Source organism: Anabrus simplex, chromosome 1 (genome assembly GCF_040414725.1).
Source record: "Anabrus simplex isolate iqAnaSimp1 chromosome 1, ASM4041472v1, whole genome shotgun sequence".
NCBI classification, from domain to species: domain Eukaryota; kingdom Metazoa; phylum Arthropoda; class Insecta; order Orthoptera; family Tettigoniidae; genus Anabrus; species Anabrus simplex.
Window position 1 is genome coordinate 109,854,506 of NC_090265.1, and position 15,738 is coordinate 109,870,243.

The 15,738-nt window shown below is 39.5% G+C and overlaps 1 protein-coding gene across 1 annotated transcript in view; it reads left to right on the forward strand.

Annotated features, from left to right (window-relative positions):
- The window catches only part of LOC136884470 (uncharacterized), a 384,282-nt gene that overhangs the window by 358,305 nt on the left and 10,239 nt on the right, over positions 1-15,738 (forward strand). Inside the window, exon 3 of the mRNA XM_067156663.2 lies at positions 11,549-11,702. Within this exon, the coding sequence (XP_067012764.1) occupies positions 11,549-11,702 (154 nt within the window). The remainder of the gene's footprint in view (positions 1-11,548; positions 11,703-15,738) is intronic.

Sequence of the window (15,738 nt, forward strand, 5' to 3'; positions counted from 1 at the left end):
ATTAACTTTTTCAGGCCAAATTTAGAAGTAACTTTCAATGAAGATTTAAGACTTAAATACCACAATCAAAGAATTACCTAAATTATCTGAAAAATTAAGCTTTATAATAAGGAATACATTCTCATACCCTTTTGGCCCAGACAAACACCTGATTTTATTTGCAAAGTCCAGACTTGAGTACGGCTCAGTTATTTGGAACCCTACGACCAATAATTAAATCACTTTTATCGTATGAGTTCAAAACAAATTTATAAAATGCATCACTTACATAATCACTCGTAATTATCCAACATTGACAAATTACTGAAATATGCTCAAGGAAAATCGTGTGAATAACTTGCGCAAAAGAATTGTAAATTTACTGTATAAAATAATAATAAAAATTACGATTCAACCCGTTTCTTTTTATACACCACAGAAAATAATATGGCCTAGAAATCTAGTCTTTATGTCAAGGGCTAAATGTGACATTTATAACAAGTCCCCAATGAATAGCGCAATGAGACCATTCAATAATATTGATCAATATGTTGATATTAGTGTCTTCAAGCAACTCTGTGCTTCTCAATATAATTTAATAGAGGCAACAAAATTTTAAATACTCCAATATAAATTTTGGAACACCCTAAGTGAAATACTATTTTAATTTTATTTTTAACGATGTATTTAAATGTTAGCTTTCCTTATTAGTCAACAATAGCATCTTTTATTGTAGTGTGATGTTATAGTTACGTTTCATGTTGTTTTTAATCTTATTTGTGTGCCACTGATAAATTTAAATAATAACTTATATTTATTAATTATTTTACATAAATGTAACAATTGACACGAACATAATAATTATAAATCATATCTTTTTGTGTTCACAAAAATAAAAGAAATAAAACTAAAACATTCAGACATATATCTTCGCATACGGGAGTTAGGGATGGGGTACATTTACCTGTGAATCTGCAGAAGCCCGTGTGATGGCAATTCCTTGGTCCACAGAAATGAGAGCATTAATTTCAGCTCCATTCTTAACAGTCCGGCGTTAACAATATCCCCAACCCGTCGTCTTCTTGTCCAAGATACACCAAGTTTTATGTGATTTCGATACTTAATACCTGTCCTGTCCACTTCATGTCCACGATCATTCCAAATGTATGAGTTCTGCTATCGATATTGGCTCCCCTCACCGTTTCCACTATAGACTCTCAGACTCTGGTTGACCTTATAATTGGAAAATCGATGAACATCGTTTATTTTCTTATCCGGCCTGGTGCACGATATGGCTAACCTATATTGGGAAGCAGTTAATGGTATTGCTTTCAAGTCTGAAACTTAATCATGAACTTGTTTCTGGAGTGTAGTGGGACGTAATTGATGTTCATTCAATACGTATATTGAAAGTGGAAAAATCACTGTCTCAGTTCTCGTGTTTTATTAAAGCCATTACTGGGGTGGATCACAGGAAGCGAGTTTATCTAACTCCTAAGTACATTATTATTATTATTATTATTATTATTATTATTATTACTATTATTATTTAAAAGTAGTTTTTATTAATAGGAGCATATTAGGTTAAGACTGATAAGTGTACGAAAGGAAACGCACCCCTAAATTTGCCACAATAAATAAAACACCTTACCTTATTAAATGTTGCTGATTTCAACTGGTATCAAACCCATTATCTTGGGAGCAGTATGAGAAAAACTAATCCATTGAGACACTCACGTCACCTTTTAATAATTTATTATTATTATTATTATTATTATTATTATTATTATTATTATTAGAGTGAAACTTGCCTTAAACGGGTCCCTCTATTAAGCGGAAACCTGCCTTAAAGGAAAATGATCCCAGTCCCTTGAATTGTCCACATAATGAAATTCAAATCACCCCAACTGGTACCAAATACAGTAGAGACAATACGCGACACGCTGCGAGATATCGAAGGACAGCGATTAGAGCTCTGTCTAGCGGAGTGACCTGAGTTACTGATTGTGTATTTGTTTGTGAAGTTTTTGGGGTCATTTATGCGTTTGCATTAAGCTGACATAAGTAAATAGTAGCGTATGTCATTCCTTTATATCTCCTGTCAAAATGAGTGGAAAGATATGTGCTACGTTTGGCTGCAATAACTATGAAGTGCAGAAGGATTCGCGGTCTTTCTTCCGTTTCCCTCGTGACAAGAAAATGTAAGTAAATACCAGTGGCGGTTTCTGGTATAGCGCAATGGAGCAATAAACCTCCAGTTTATATCAAATTATATTCAACTACTTAATATTCATAACTCCCTTGTCAATCTCGAAGCTCTTGCTTAGCCCATCTATCCGTAATATACTCGTTCTGGCTTCAATTCATGTGAACTGCGCACGTTCCGTGGCTGGATACTTGTCTGGAATGAACCCCCTTCGAAGGCGCTCTCCCCGTCCGTACCTGGGCGAAGGGAGTGGCGAGGTGCGGGGGGACATCGGCCGGCACGTAGACAAGACCAGGATATCGCAGAAACAGATATCCTTGGTTTACGCATGCGCAATATGCCACTCTCTCTAGTCGTGTTGTCGGGGGTGTTGGGGCAAGGTAGACTGACCTTGTGTTGGGGTATGTGCCTGCCATCTGCTGCCCTTACAGGAATTCAACTACGTAGCAGAAAATAGTGCACATAATTAGTGCTAGTGTTGAAGAGCATCATTACTGCCAGCAGCCACATTAAACTGCCAAATTCCAATTGATGTATTTCCCCAAATTTTGCCTTCTTTGGAATAATTACTTTTTGGAGAGAAAATTAACTTAAAAATCACCGATGCAAAGAGTAGCGGGAATGTAATACCAAAGAAAACGCTAATTGCCTAGCCACAGGAGTTCTTAAAATTAAGTTACCAATATTGCGAACATACATCCCTAAAGTTTATTCTGTTTTTCAAGTGTGATGCTAGTGTTTACAACAGTTTGCAATAGTTATCATAATTCGTAATATTATTGTACGCTGTGCAAGCGTGTGAGTGTTTTTCTGCACTGTTGTGCCGTTCAGAAACTTGATTTTTAGGACATAAAGAAGTCGCAATATTTTCTCCGTGTGTATTTTTGTGCACTGTAGTTGCGTTCATAATTTTTGTTCCCGGGAAAGGTAAGGAGCTACATAATGAGTTTGAACAGTGATGTGATACTTAAGAAGACAAACTTTTATTTCTCTCTCTCTCTCTCTCTCTCTCTCTCTCTCTCCTGAGCGTAAACTTAAGATTAAGATTAAGGACCGGACGCCCAATGCCTGATCTTGATATAACGAGGCATCCTAAAAGTAAAAGTAATGAAATCGTGCGTAAATTCAGAATGGATTTATACCGTATAAAAGAATCGAGTGGATCTGTGGGTGCGAAATTACTGATATGTTGATTTGTTTTCCTTTTTTATGATTCATGAGTGATGAAAGCGAAGGTACTTGGACCAAAGTCGGAGTGGTAGATATAGGATATCTGTCCAAAAAATAATAATAAAGAAACACAGAAGTTCTAAATCTCATATGCTTGCCCAGTTACAATTCGATCTCCTGGGAAGACACGATAACCGTCAGTAATTTGACTGTGCTTACAGGCAGTCTGTGGAAAGAGACAACGACCAAGTACGGAAAATTTGTTATGTGCTGTGTAAAGTATGTGGCGCGTTTGAGATGGCATTGCGCGGGCATGACGATACAAGTGAATCATCGAATCCTGGCATATTTCGAGGCCTCGTCAATTTTAATTCTGAAATTGACGTTGCTTTAAGAGACCGTCTGTCCAAAGCTACTGTTTTCAAAGGCACCTCGAAAGACATTCAGAATGATTTGCTTTCGTGCATGTATGAAATCTGAGTCGTGAGAAAACAAAATCACCACAGCGCACTTCATTTCGGTAATCGCAGATGAGACCACCGATATATCAACTAGAGCACAATTTGTTATCATTCTTCCCAACGGTAAGCTAGTTGAAAGATTCTGGGGTTTCCTCTACTCTCTAGTCATGATGCTAAGACAATAGCAGAGTGTTTAAAATTTTCTTTGAGCGAAGTTTTGGATAATAGAGATAAGTTGATTTCATAAGGTTACGATGGAGCAAATGTAATGATTGGTCACCATTCAGAGTGCAAGTTCTCATCAGGGAAGATTTTAGGCATGCACATTATGTGCACTGTTATGCCCATTCTCTGAACTTAGTCATGGCACAGGAGACAGGGGGGAGAGGAGATATTGAGGGGGGGATATTTCCTTCTGTTGAACCCCCAGTGACAAAAGTCACGCGCCGCCACTGGTAAATACTGTGTTTGCATATATATTCTTCCAGTTACTTCTTAAACTTCTGACCTACGCGACCCGTATTTTAACTGGCTTAAAATATAAGTTTATGTTATTGTATTAGTGCAGCAGTTAACCTTCAATACCGATGTGTTGTTTGTTGTAGGTGTGATCTGTTGGTTTTGATTTAATTCAGGAAAATGCATATGCATATGAATGTGGCTGGTTGTGTTCCAAGTTACCCCATTTGGAATGCCCTAATGCGTTGTCAAGCACTGAAGAAAATATGGGTGATTTAAGAAATGTGATGATGCAAATTTGCTTTACCTAATGCAATGGCAAGTATCGCTTATAGGAAAAATTTAGAATGTTTTTGCGGCTAAATTTATAGATTTTCTTCCTGTTCGTAGGCTTCAAGTTAAAAGGAAAATTGTCCAGCTCTTAAATGTAAGTTAATTCAATCATGTGTGTAATGTGCCGATATTTTTATTGACAAATGTCCTAATGTGATGTAAAATACTTTTAAATGAGAAAAGGAGACAAATCTAGCCGTGAAAGTTCAGGCAGGTATGCTAAAGCTAAAAAAGTAATGCATAAATGAAAGATCAAGCTATTTCACAGCAGTCCATTTCACATCTTGATTATATGTCTAATTTAAGTCTTTAAATAATAACCTGTTAAAAAATTCTTCATTCATGTATCCAGAATTCCTTTAGCAACTTTGAAGTTAATATTTTAGCAACACTTTCTTTCTAGACGTAATTTATTTATCCATTTCCGTATATATATTTCCATTGGTATTTGAATTTAGCGCGAATTTTCAAGTCACGCCACTAGGAGCGCCACTTGCGAATTGTCTCCCATTTTAACTAGGCTAAATCCGGAAGTGTCGCATATTGTCTCTGCTGTATTTGTTGCTACTTCCGCAGTCCTTTATTTTGGGAATTAACTGCTGGGTATTTCCTTCGACGGCTGAACCGACTTCCCGTACGACACTCTACAAATATCAAGTTCACCATTATTATTATTATTTTTATATTATTTATTATTATTATTATTATATTATTATTTTGTTACTATGGGAAAGGGAAGAAGAGGAAGAAAGGAAAGATGACGAGATTATTTTCGAAGAAGAAGCGACGAAATGCAGATTGAAGACTTATTAAGATGTCCTCAGAAGTTTAAAGGAGCTATAGAAATTCTCCTTTTGACGGAATTATTTGAATATGGTCCGTGCAACTTCAGAAGTTAAAGTGGAAAGTCAAGAGTCAGCTGTAAGACCACTGCAATTCAGAAAGCTCCGGTTGCTGGACAATGTTAAGTACAGTACTGTACCTGTAAGAAATGTGATCTATTTAATATATCCTGATAGTTGTTGACGTTGTTTCAACGATTTATTGCGAATAAACAGAGAACATACATTATCTTCTAGTACCCCTTCATTAAGTAGAAACTGTCTTCAGCGGAATATTTTCTCAATATCAGTCACCACTGATCAGCATTTAGGGCAGTCGCCCAGGTGGCAGATTCCCTATCTGTTGTTTACCTAGTCTTTTCTTAAATGATTGCAAATAATTTGGAAATGTATTGAACACCTCCCTTGGTAAATTATTCCAATACCTAACTCTCCTTCCTATAAACGAATATTTGCCCCATTTTTTTTCCCATACCGAGCTCGATAGCTGCAGTCGTTTAAGTGCGGCCAGTATCCAGTATTCGGGAGACAGTAGGTTCGAACCCCACTGTCGGCAGCCCTGAAGATGGTTTTCCGTGGTTTCCCATTTTCACACCAGGCAAATGCTGGGGTTGTACCTTAATTAAGGCCACGGCCGCTTCCTTCCCACTCCTAGCCCTTTCCTGTCCCATCGTCGCCATAAGACCTATCTGTGTCGGTGCGACGTAAAGCATCTCGCAAAAAAAGCAATTTTTTCCTCTTGAATTCCAACTTTATTTTCGTATTGTGATCTTTCCTAGTTTTATAAACACAACTCAAACTTTTTCGTCTGCCAATATCATTCCACATCATCTCTCCACTGACAGCTCGGAACATAACCACTTTTTTTTTTTTGCTAGGGGCTTTACGTCGCACCGACACAGATAGGTCTTATGGCGACGATGGGATAGGAAAGGCCTAGGAGTTGGAAGGAAGCGGCCGTGGCCTTAATTAAGGTACAGCCCCAGCATTTGCCTGGTGTGAAAATGGGAAACCACGGAAAACCATCTTCAGGGCTGCCGATAGTGGGATTCGAACCTACTATCTCCCGGATGCAAGCTCACAGCCGCGCGCCTCTACGCGCACGACCAACTCGCCCGGTAACATAACCACTAGTTGAGCAGCTCGTCTCCTTTGTCCCAGGTCTTCCCAGTCCACGCTTTGCAATATGTTTTTAACGCTACTATTTTACTTCTTACAAAATTGTACAAAACTATTTTAATCCTCCTAGTCAATACTATATATTTTACGTCCAATTAAGACGAAACTTCATACATAAATATACGTGTTTCGACCCGGCATTGGGTCATCCTCAGTAAGACATGTCTAGTTATGTGCGAAGTTTCGTCTCAATGGGACGTAGAATATATAGTATTGACTAGGAGAATTAAAATAGTTTTCTACAATTTTGTAAGAAGTTCAACAATCAAGACGGATTTACAATGAGATTCATAGTGAGTAACGCTACTATTTTGCCAGAAATCACCCAGAACAAATCCAGGTACTTTTCTTTGAATTATTTCCAGTACTCAAATCAAGTAATCCTGGGGCGGGCTCCCACACACTGGAACCATACTCTAGTTGGAATCTTACCAGAGATTTATATGCCCTTTCCTTTACATTTTTGCGATTCCGTTGAAGATAGGTTGACGCAAGTGCGATAACAGGTATAACTTGAAAACAATGTTCTCTCACCCATGGGTAACTAATGCAGATATCGAGGTCGAATTATTATTATTTTACGACCATTATTATTATTACTTGTATGTATGGCTGTGAAGTGCTACATCCAGTTAGTATTTGTATTATCATTACGATACGATAGCGTTGTGTGTGAGGTTATGTTATGAAAGTATTATTATTATTATTATTATTATTATTATTATTATTATTATTATTATTATTATTATTATTATTATTATTATTTTGCTAGAGGCTTTACGTCGCACCGACACAGATAGGTCTTATGGCGACGATGGGATAGGAAAGGCCTAGGAGTTGGAAGGAAGCGGCCGTGGCCTTAATTAAGGTACAACCCCAGCATTTGCCTGGTGTTAAAATGGGAAACCACGGAAAACCATCTTCAGGGCTGCCGATAGTGGGATTCGAACCTACTATCTCCCGGATGCAAGCTCTACGCTCACGGCCAACTCGCCCGGTATTATTATTATTATTATTATTATTATTATTATTATTATTATTATTATTATTATTATTTACGTAGTCGAATGATCGTATTGTGTGTGAGGTTATGTCATGAAACATGTGTTGTACATTGACATTTATATCAGTTCCGTTAATGTAAATACCTGTGAATTAATATTATAATTTATTCTTACGTGTATATATAAATTATAATCCATAATTGTGAAACCCACTGTAACTTCCAGAATGGTAATAGGCACGAGAACGATTGAGAATATTCCATACATTATAATCTTTGTATTAGGCACTCTAGAATTTTCACGAAAGTATTGTTGGTAACGTATCTTTCTGGAAGCCTGGCCAGGATATATATAAAGAGACGATCTTGACGGTGAAGTTAGTTATTGATAGGTGCTGTTAAGTGAGTTCTTGGAAGAGAGTTATTGTGTAGCAACGTGTAGACATGCTTTTAAGCAGTCAACTGTTTTATTTGTGTCCCAAGGTTGTATTCTCCATGTGCAGCGATTTGTTTTTTTTAAATGGCGGTTTGTGATGTGAGTGTTTTGTTTGTACCAACAGCGATTAAGGTTATGTGTGTGTTTAATTTGTAGATAAATGTAAATAAAATAATTGTACCAACTGGCAGCATCTCGTGAGCGTCTTTGAGGATACGTTAAGGTTTCACTGTGTTATTGTTGTTATTATAAGGTAAACGTATCTCTAGCTGCTATAGGTTTCAGGGACGCCGGAGTGCCGGTTTTTTACCATGTAAAAGAGTTCTTTAACCTACGGCAAGGATATCTTGCATTTAAACACTTTCAAATGGCAAACAATACACCGAGAAAGTGGCTTAATGGTTTGCGTCACGTAGCTGTCAGCTTGTATTTGTGAGATAGAGGGTTCGAACCCCACTGTCGGCAGCCCTGAAGATGGCTTTCCGAGGTTTCCCATTTTCACACCAGACAATTGCTGGGGGTCCGACTCGTTGGCTGAACGGTCAGCGTACTGGCGTTCGGTTCAGAGGGTTCCGGGTTCGATTCTCGGCCGGGTCGGGGATTTTAACCTTAATTGGTTAATTCCAATGGCACGGGGGCTAGGTGTATGTGTTGTCTTCATCATCATTTCATCCTCATCACGACGCGCAGGTCGCCTACGGGGGTCAAATAGAAAGACCTGCACCTGGCGAGCCGAACCCGTCCTGGGATATCCCGGCACTAAAAGCCATACGACATTTCATTTCATTGCTGGGGTTGTATCTTAATCAAGGCCAGGTCACTTCCTTCCCACTCCTCACCGTTTCCTATCCCATCGTTGCCATAAGAGATATTTGTGCCGGTGCGAAGTTAAGCAAATTGTAGAAGAAAGAAAAGGAGGGGTGAAGGCCCGGGGGGGGGGGGGGCGAACAACTGTCTTTCAGCCCTGAGTAGGCCTATACCTAGGTAGGAAGCAGCGTATAACCAACAACAGATCTCAGGAACCAGTCACAGAATTGAAGGTAGGGTACAATGACAAATGAAATCGGGAGTTAATGCATCTGAAGAAAATTTAAGTGAAAGAGACCTGTCGAAGACAATAGCTACTGTGCAAGTTGGCTACGTGGTTCGCGTCACGAAGCTGTGAGCTTACATTCGAGAGATGGTGGGTTCTATCCCTGAAGATAGTTCTCCGTGGTTTCTCATTTTGACACCAGATAAATGCCGGGGTTGTACCTTAACTAAAGCCGTGGCCGCTTCCTTTCCTATGGCATGGTCATCAAAATACTTGAGATGGTGTGACGTTAAATCACTTGCAAAACATAAAAATACGATACGATTTCTGTATTTCTTACTGAAAACAGTTATAGAAAACAAAGTCCATGAATAGTGAATTATATCGAGTAGTGCTGAATTTTCTTGGATTATACAGTATATCAGAAAGAGTACTGGACCTTTTTGGACGGTGAACCCAAGGAAGCCAAATAGGAAACATGAACGATTAGGAGGGATTTCAGCCCCGACTGGCTTCATCTTTGTATGTCTCACAAAGCTGAGAGCCTCAAGAGGACGTTACAGTCTTGATTAATGTATACGGTGTGTTGTGTTTCAGTTTAAGTCTATTAGTATGCAAATGTGTAGATCTATTTTTGAGTGTTCTTTCTAAGTGGTATAGTGATTAATTGTTTCCCGTGCTAGACAACTGGGCTACAATGTTTAGCGCGGTGTTGAAACGATAAGCTCCTTCTATTAAAGATCCAACTACATAGAATTTAAAATGAATACTAAATATTTCACAATAGGATGGCAAGAGAACCAAACTTTGCTTGAGGAGGTAGATTAGTCTCATCAGTGGTGGTTGCTGTCAGTTCGTTTTAGACAATAGCGTTTTCACGCCGTGTTCTTAACCGAGTGTGTTGATTCTATGTTGGTACTAAAAAGAGTTCCCTATATTCTTGAACTAAATTTCTTAATTTTATACTCTTCGAACACTTTGCTTATGTTAATACGTACTGAAATCATACTGAAGCTGCAGTCATGTGTCAAAGCACATGGAGATTTTGTTAAAGAATAGAGATGGAATGGGAATTATTTTCGTATTTTCCTCTTGCACCCGTAAGGCAGATACCCCAGTCCCTTGCCGACCGATGATGACACGACAATGCTCTGTATCATGTCTGCTCAGTGAGGGGTAGGATAAAGACTTTCCCAAGTGTCTTGTTCAGAGAATTAGCACTTACCGTCAAGGTTGTGACCATTAGGAAATCACATATATTACGTACTTTGGGTATGTTGTCACTGCTACCGGCCAATAAAAGTAAATATAAATTCCCGAAGCGAATTCTAGGTAAAAATTCTACAATCAGTTTTTTCTTACCTACAAAAAGTAATGTAATGTAAGAATTCAAGAATTCATGGTACACTGCAATAGTATGACTTCACTGTGTATGAATCTAATCCGAAATATACGTCCGGCTCCATGGCTAAATGGTTAGTGCGCTGGCCTTTGGTCACAGGGGTCCCGGGTTCGATTCCCGGCAGGGTCGGGAATTTTAACCATAATTGGTTAATTTCGCTGGCCCGGGGGCTGGGTGTATGTGTCATCTTCATCATCATTTCATTATCATTACGACGCGCAGGTCGCCTACGGGAGTCAAATCAAAAGACCTGCATCTGGCGAGCCGAACTTGTCCTCGGACACTCCCGGCGCTAAAAGCCATACGCCATTTCATTTTTATTCGAAATATGTTCAATATCTTTTAAAAAGTCCGAATTATCACATTTATCCTATAACAAAATAGAACGCAATCCAGTACGCTAAAAGAGGCAGACGACGACAAAAGCACAGCTAGAATACAAGCACCATGGTCCACAGATGGCCTAAACGCAAAGAAAAAATATAGATGTATCATCGGATGGCTTGTACATATTTTCACACATTTGAAAGTAAAATTTGCTGGCCCCATGTTGTGCGTAGCGTGCCTACCTCTTACCTAGAGGCCCCGTGTTCAATTCCCGGCTACTTGAATCTAAGGGCTGGTTCGATGTCCACTCAGCCTACATGACACGACACCTCGTAATCTGCAGGTCTTTGTGCTGAGCAGCGGTCGCTTGGTAGGCTGTTGCGCCATAGAGGTCAAAATTAACTAGAAAAATATCTTTCATAGAACTCATTAATAATCCCGGTAATAATAATAATAATAATAATAATAATAATAATAATAATAATAATAATAATAATAATAATAAATGCTAGCTTTCTGAGCCGCAGTCGGTGAGTGTTCGATCCTCGTTCAGTCTGGTGGTATTTGATGGTGCTATTGTCAGCAAATTAGCCTATTTGTTAAAAATGTTTTCATAATAATAATAATAATAATAATAATAATAATAATAATAATAATTGATAACCCCGATATAATAACAAACGGTTTAAACTTAATTTCACCTTTTTTTATTTTACAGCTTGATCGTGGATGATGTAGATGGCGATCAAGAACCAGAGCCTGACATCGACTTTATCCGTGAAGATGCTTCCAGCCGTATATCACATGATACAGCGCGAGAGCCAAGCCCTGACACCAAGGAGCAATCAGATGCTCGTATCCAGCAGATAAAGGTACCAGTAATTTTAACAAACACTAGAATATAGCCCATTCTGTATCATGTAATATAGTTTGGTATAGAAGTCTCGCATTTCAAACTCTTATATTAACGACGTATATTAACTGGAATATAATTTCAAGAACAGGAAAAACTGGATTAAATTTGATTATATTATTTATCATATATCTGAACAAATATCACTTGTAATGATAGAGAGTGATACCTGTTTCATGGGGATTACAGAAAACATTCTTTCTGTCCGAAATGAACTTCCCATTTAAAATAAATCACAGTTTTAATATTTACAAGAGACAGCAGACATAGCCTAAAATTCTATTTATTGCCGTGCTGCCTGAACTCTCCAAACCCAGACACATGATGATGTCCTTTATCCATGTGCTGCCATTTTAAAGGTCCCATGGAGACGTCCTTGTCTCATACGGATGAGAGATGTCAGATGTCAGCTGAGCTTGACGTTAGTGAACCAGGGTATATTACATTTTAAGCTTTCCGTTGCTCCATTCCGTGTTGTAAATCAGACGTCATCACGTAGTTGCTCTAGGGAGCCGGTGTTACTTGCTCCGCTCGGGACAGTGTATGTCACGTGACAAGAGAGCAGCGGACAGGCGGGTTGCATACCGTGGCGGTACTATACTTGCCGCTTGGAAATGTTACCATCTGAACAACAGCAATGAAATACATACCGGAACATAAATAAATCATCTCTGAGGAATTATAAAACATTATAATACAAATAGAGTTGAGTAGGGTAATATGAAATGTACGTACATCCTCAAATGTGGTATTTTTATGTTTTTCTAGTAACGCTATCCTTTCTCGGCCATCATATTTATCACACTTGTTGGCATGACATAAGGAACAACGGTGCTGCAGATTAAATTTTTTAATGTGATTCAATATTTTATTACATATTAAACATTTTGTGTGTTATTTTCTTGAAGGTCCGCCTCTGTGGTGTAGTGGTTAGCGTGATTAGCTGCCACCCCCGGAGGTCCGGGTTCGATTCCCGGCTCTGCCACGAAAATTTGAAAAGTGGTACGAGGGCTGGAACGGGGTCCACTCAGTCTTGGGAGGTCAACTGAGTAGAGGTGGGTTCGATTCCAACCTCAGCCATCCTCGAAATGGTTTTCCGTGGTTTCCCACTTCTCCTCCAGGCGAATACCGGGATGGTACCTAACTTAAGGCCACGGCCGCTTCCTTCCCTCTTCCTTGTCTATCCCTTCCAATCTTCCCATCCCTCCACAAGGCCCCTGTTCAGCATAGCAGGTGAGGCCGCCTGGGCGAGGTACTGGTCATTCTCCCCAGTTGTATCCCCCGACCAAGAGTCTGAAACTCCAGGACACTGCCCTTGAGGCGGTAGAGGTGAGATCCCTCGCTGAGTCCGAGGGAAAAGCCGAACCTGGAGGGTAAACAGATGATGATGATGATTTTCTTGAAGTATCAAATACTCTTCCTCCCAAGAAGGTTTGAAACTTGTTGGTGTCGATAGTCTCTTCCATAGTAAATGCAACATTTACCGACTAGGCTTGAACGTCGTGATGTGTGAGGATAAAGGCGGAAACACACTACTGTCACCTCACGTGAGCTCACGCGTATCGTGTCGCAATTTAACCTGTCCAGAAAGATGTGCTATACCTTTGCGCCACTGACGTCGTTTCTCAAGAGCGGGGAGCAAACTGACTCCGAAGGCCTTTCGCTCTCGATTGACGATACCTGTTGTAAATATCATATTCAACCCTCAGTACCGGTACTTTCAAGCGGTTTGATTAAGTGTTTACGAGTATATTACGTTATTATGTAAAAATGTCCTATTCGCTGTCATGTTCAAAGAGAGTACTCTTCTACGGTATGTTTAATTACCGTCTCTTTAGTATTGTATACTTAATATACAAAAACTGACACATGGGAAATTAATAATAATGATGCTATTTGCTTTACGTCCCACTAACTACTTTTTACGGTCTTCGGAGACGCCGAGGTGCCGGAATTTAGTCCCGCAGGAGTTCTTTTACGTGCCAGTAAATCTACCGACACGGTGCTGTCGTATTTGAGCACCTTCAAATACCACAGGACTGAGCCAGGATCGAATCTGCCAAGTTGGGGTTAGAAGGCCAGCGCCTTAACCGTCTGAGCCACTCAGCCTGTCACGTGGGAAATTAAGTCGTTGTATCGGGTATCATCGTTTTCAGGTGAAAGTGGTGCAACTAGTTTTCTTGTTAAAAGACACGTTAATGACGATGTGTGCGCCACTAGAGCAAGTGTTGGCTCTATCCAACACGGCAATTTTAGCATTCGTGGGGCAGCGATTCGGTGTGGCGTTTTGCTCTGGGCTGTTCATAGGTGGCTATAGCAGTTACAAGTGTCAGGGAACATTGGACGTCTATTGGGCACTGGTTTAAAGTGGATTTCTACCACGGAAGAAGACAACAGGGTCGTTGAAACTTCACAGACAACCCGATCTTAAACTCGATGAGCTCATGCATGTGACCAATTTTCCGTTACACGGTCCATAAAAGATTACAAGAAACCGGACTTCATTGCAGAAAAGCTAGCGCCAGGAAGACTCTCTCGGGTGAACAGATGGTCGATCGGTGCGCCTTTGCCAAGATAGAGTTAAATCGTAACTGGAACCATGTGATCTTCTCTGACGAGACTTCTTTCTGTTCGACAGTGGTCCGGCCGGTTCATGCTTACAGGCCACGGGGAGCCCGATACGACTATAGACATATCGCCGCGTGTTCAAGCTGTGGCCGCATATCTGTGTCGTGTTGGGATTGGATATCGTCAGATGGGACTGGAGTGCTTCATCGGATAGATGACAGTCACACCTCAGACCAATATTTGGACATTCTTCAGAATGTTATGGTTCCGAGTGTGAGAGAACGCTATCCGGATGCTGTAATACAGTTTGTACAACCCAACTCCCTAATCCACACAAGCGGTCGTGTTCGGGACTGGTTTTCTGAGCAGGACTCCATTGAACTGCTCAGTTATGTCCTTCAAGTTCCAGTCTTGAACATCATTGAACATGTGTAGGCTAGATGGAAACGCCTTATAAAGAAACACTGGCCTCAACCTCCTCCACGTTCACATCATGCTTTGTGGGTCGCATACTATGCACATACTCGCTCGTTAATAATAACAATAATAATAATAATAATAATAATAATAATAATAATAATAATAATAAGAAGAAGAAGAAGAAGAAGAAGAAGAAGAACCTTTTACTATAGAAAAAATCAAGCGAATAATTCAAGAATTGAAAGATAATACAGCACCAGGAGAAGATGGGATAATTGCTGAAATGTTGGAAACAGGTGGTGAGAAAATGGCTTACGCAGTTTAAGAAATGGTACAGAACATTTGGAATACTGAGAAAATTCCAGAAGACTGGAAATGTACACTAATTCACCCACTCCACAAGAAAGGGGATAAATCACATACAAACTATTACAGAGGGATTTCCTTACTATCAGTCGTCTACAAAACTTTCTCTAAAGCGCTATTGAATAAATTAGAGAAACAAACCGACCACCTCATTGGAGAATATCAGGCAGGGTTTCTAAAAGGAAGATCATGCCCAGAACAAATCTTAAACCTAGTTTACAAATTCGTAAAACAAAACAAACAATAATGACCTTTGTTGACTTCGAAAAAGCGTATGATTCAATAGACCGACAGACTCTATTCAACATACTTTGTGAATTTCAAGTCGACAGAAAAATACGGGAATTGATCAAGCAAACTCGAACAGGCACAACAGTGAAAGTTAGATTTTTAAGAGAAATTTCAGAGCCATAACAGGGATGAGTCAAGGCGATGGAATATCTCCAGTACTATTCAATCTAGTTCTGGAAAAAGTGGTTCGAGAATGGAAAAATAAAAAAAACTAAATGGATCAATATTGGTAGACTTCTCAAAAAAATCACCTTGATTGCCTCACCTTTGCAGATGACTGGCAATCCTCTCCAACAACAAACAGGAAGCACTCCAGTCCGTAGAAAAACTTCATGAAATAGCAGCAAGAA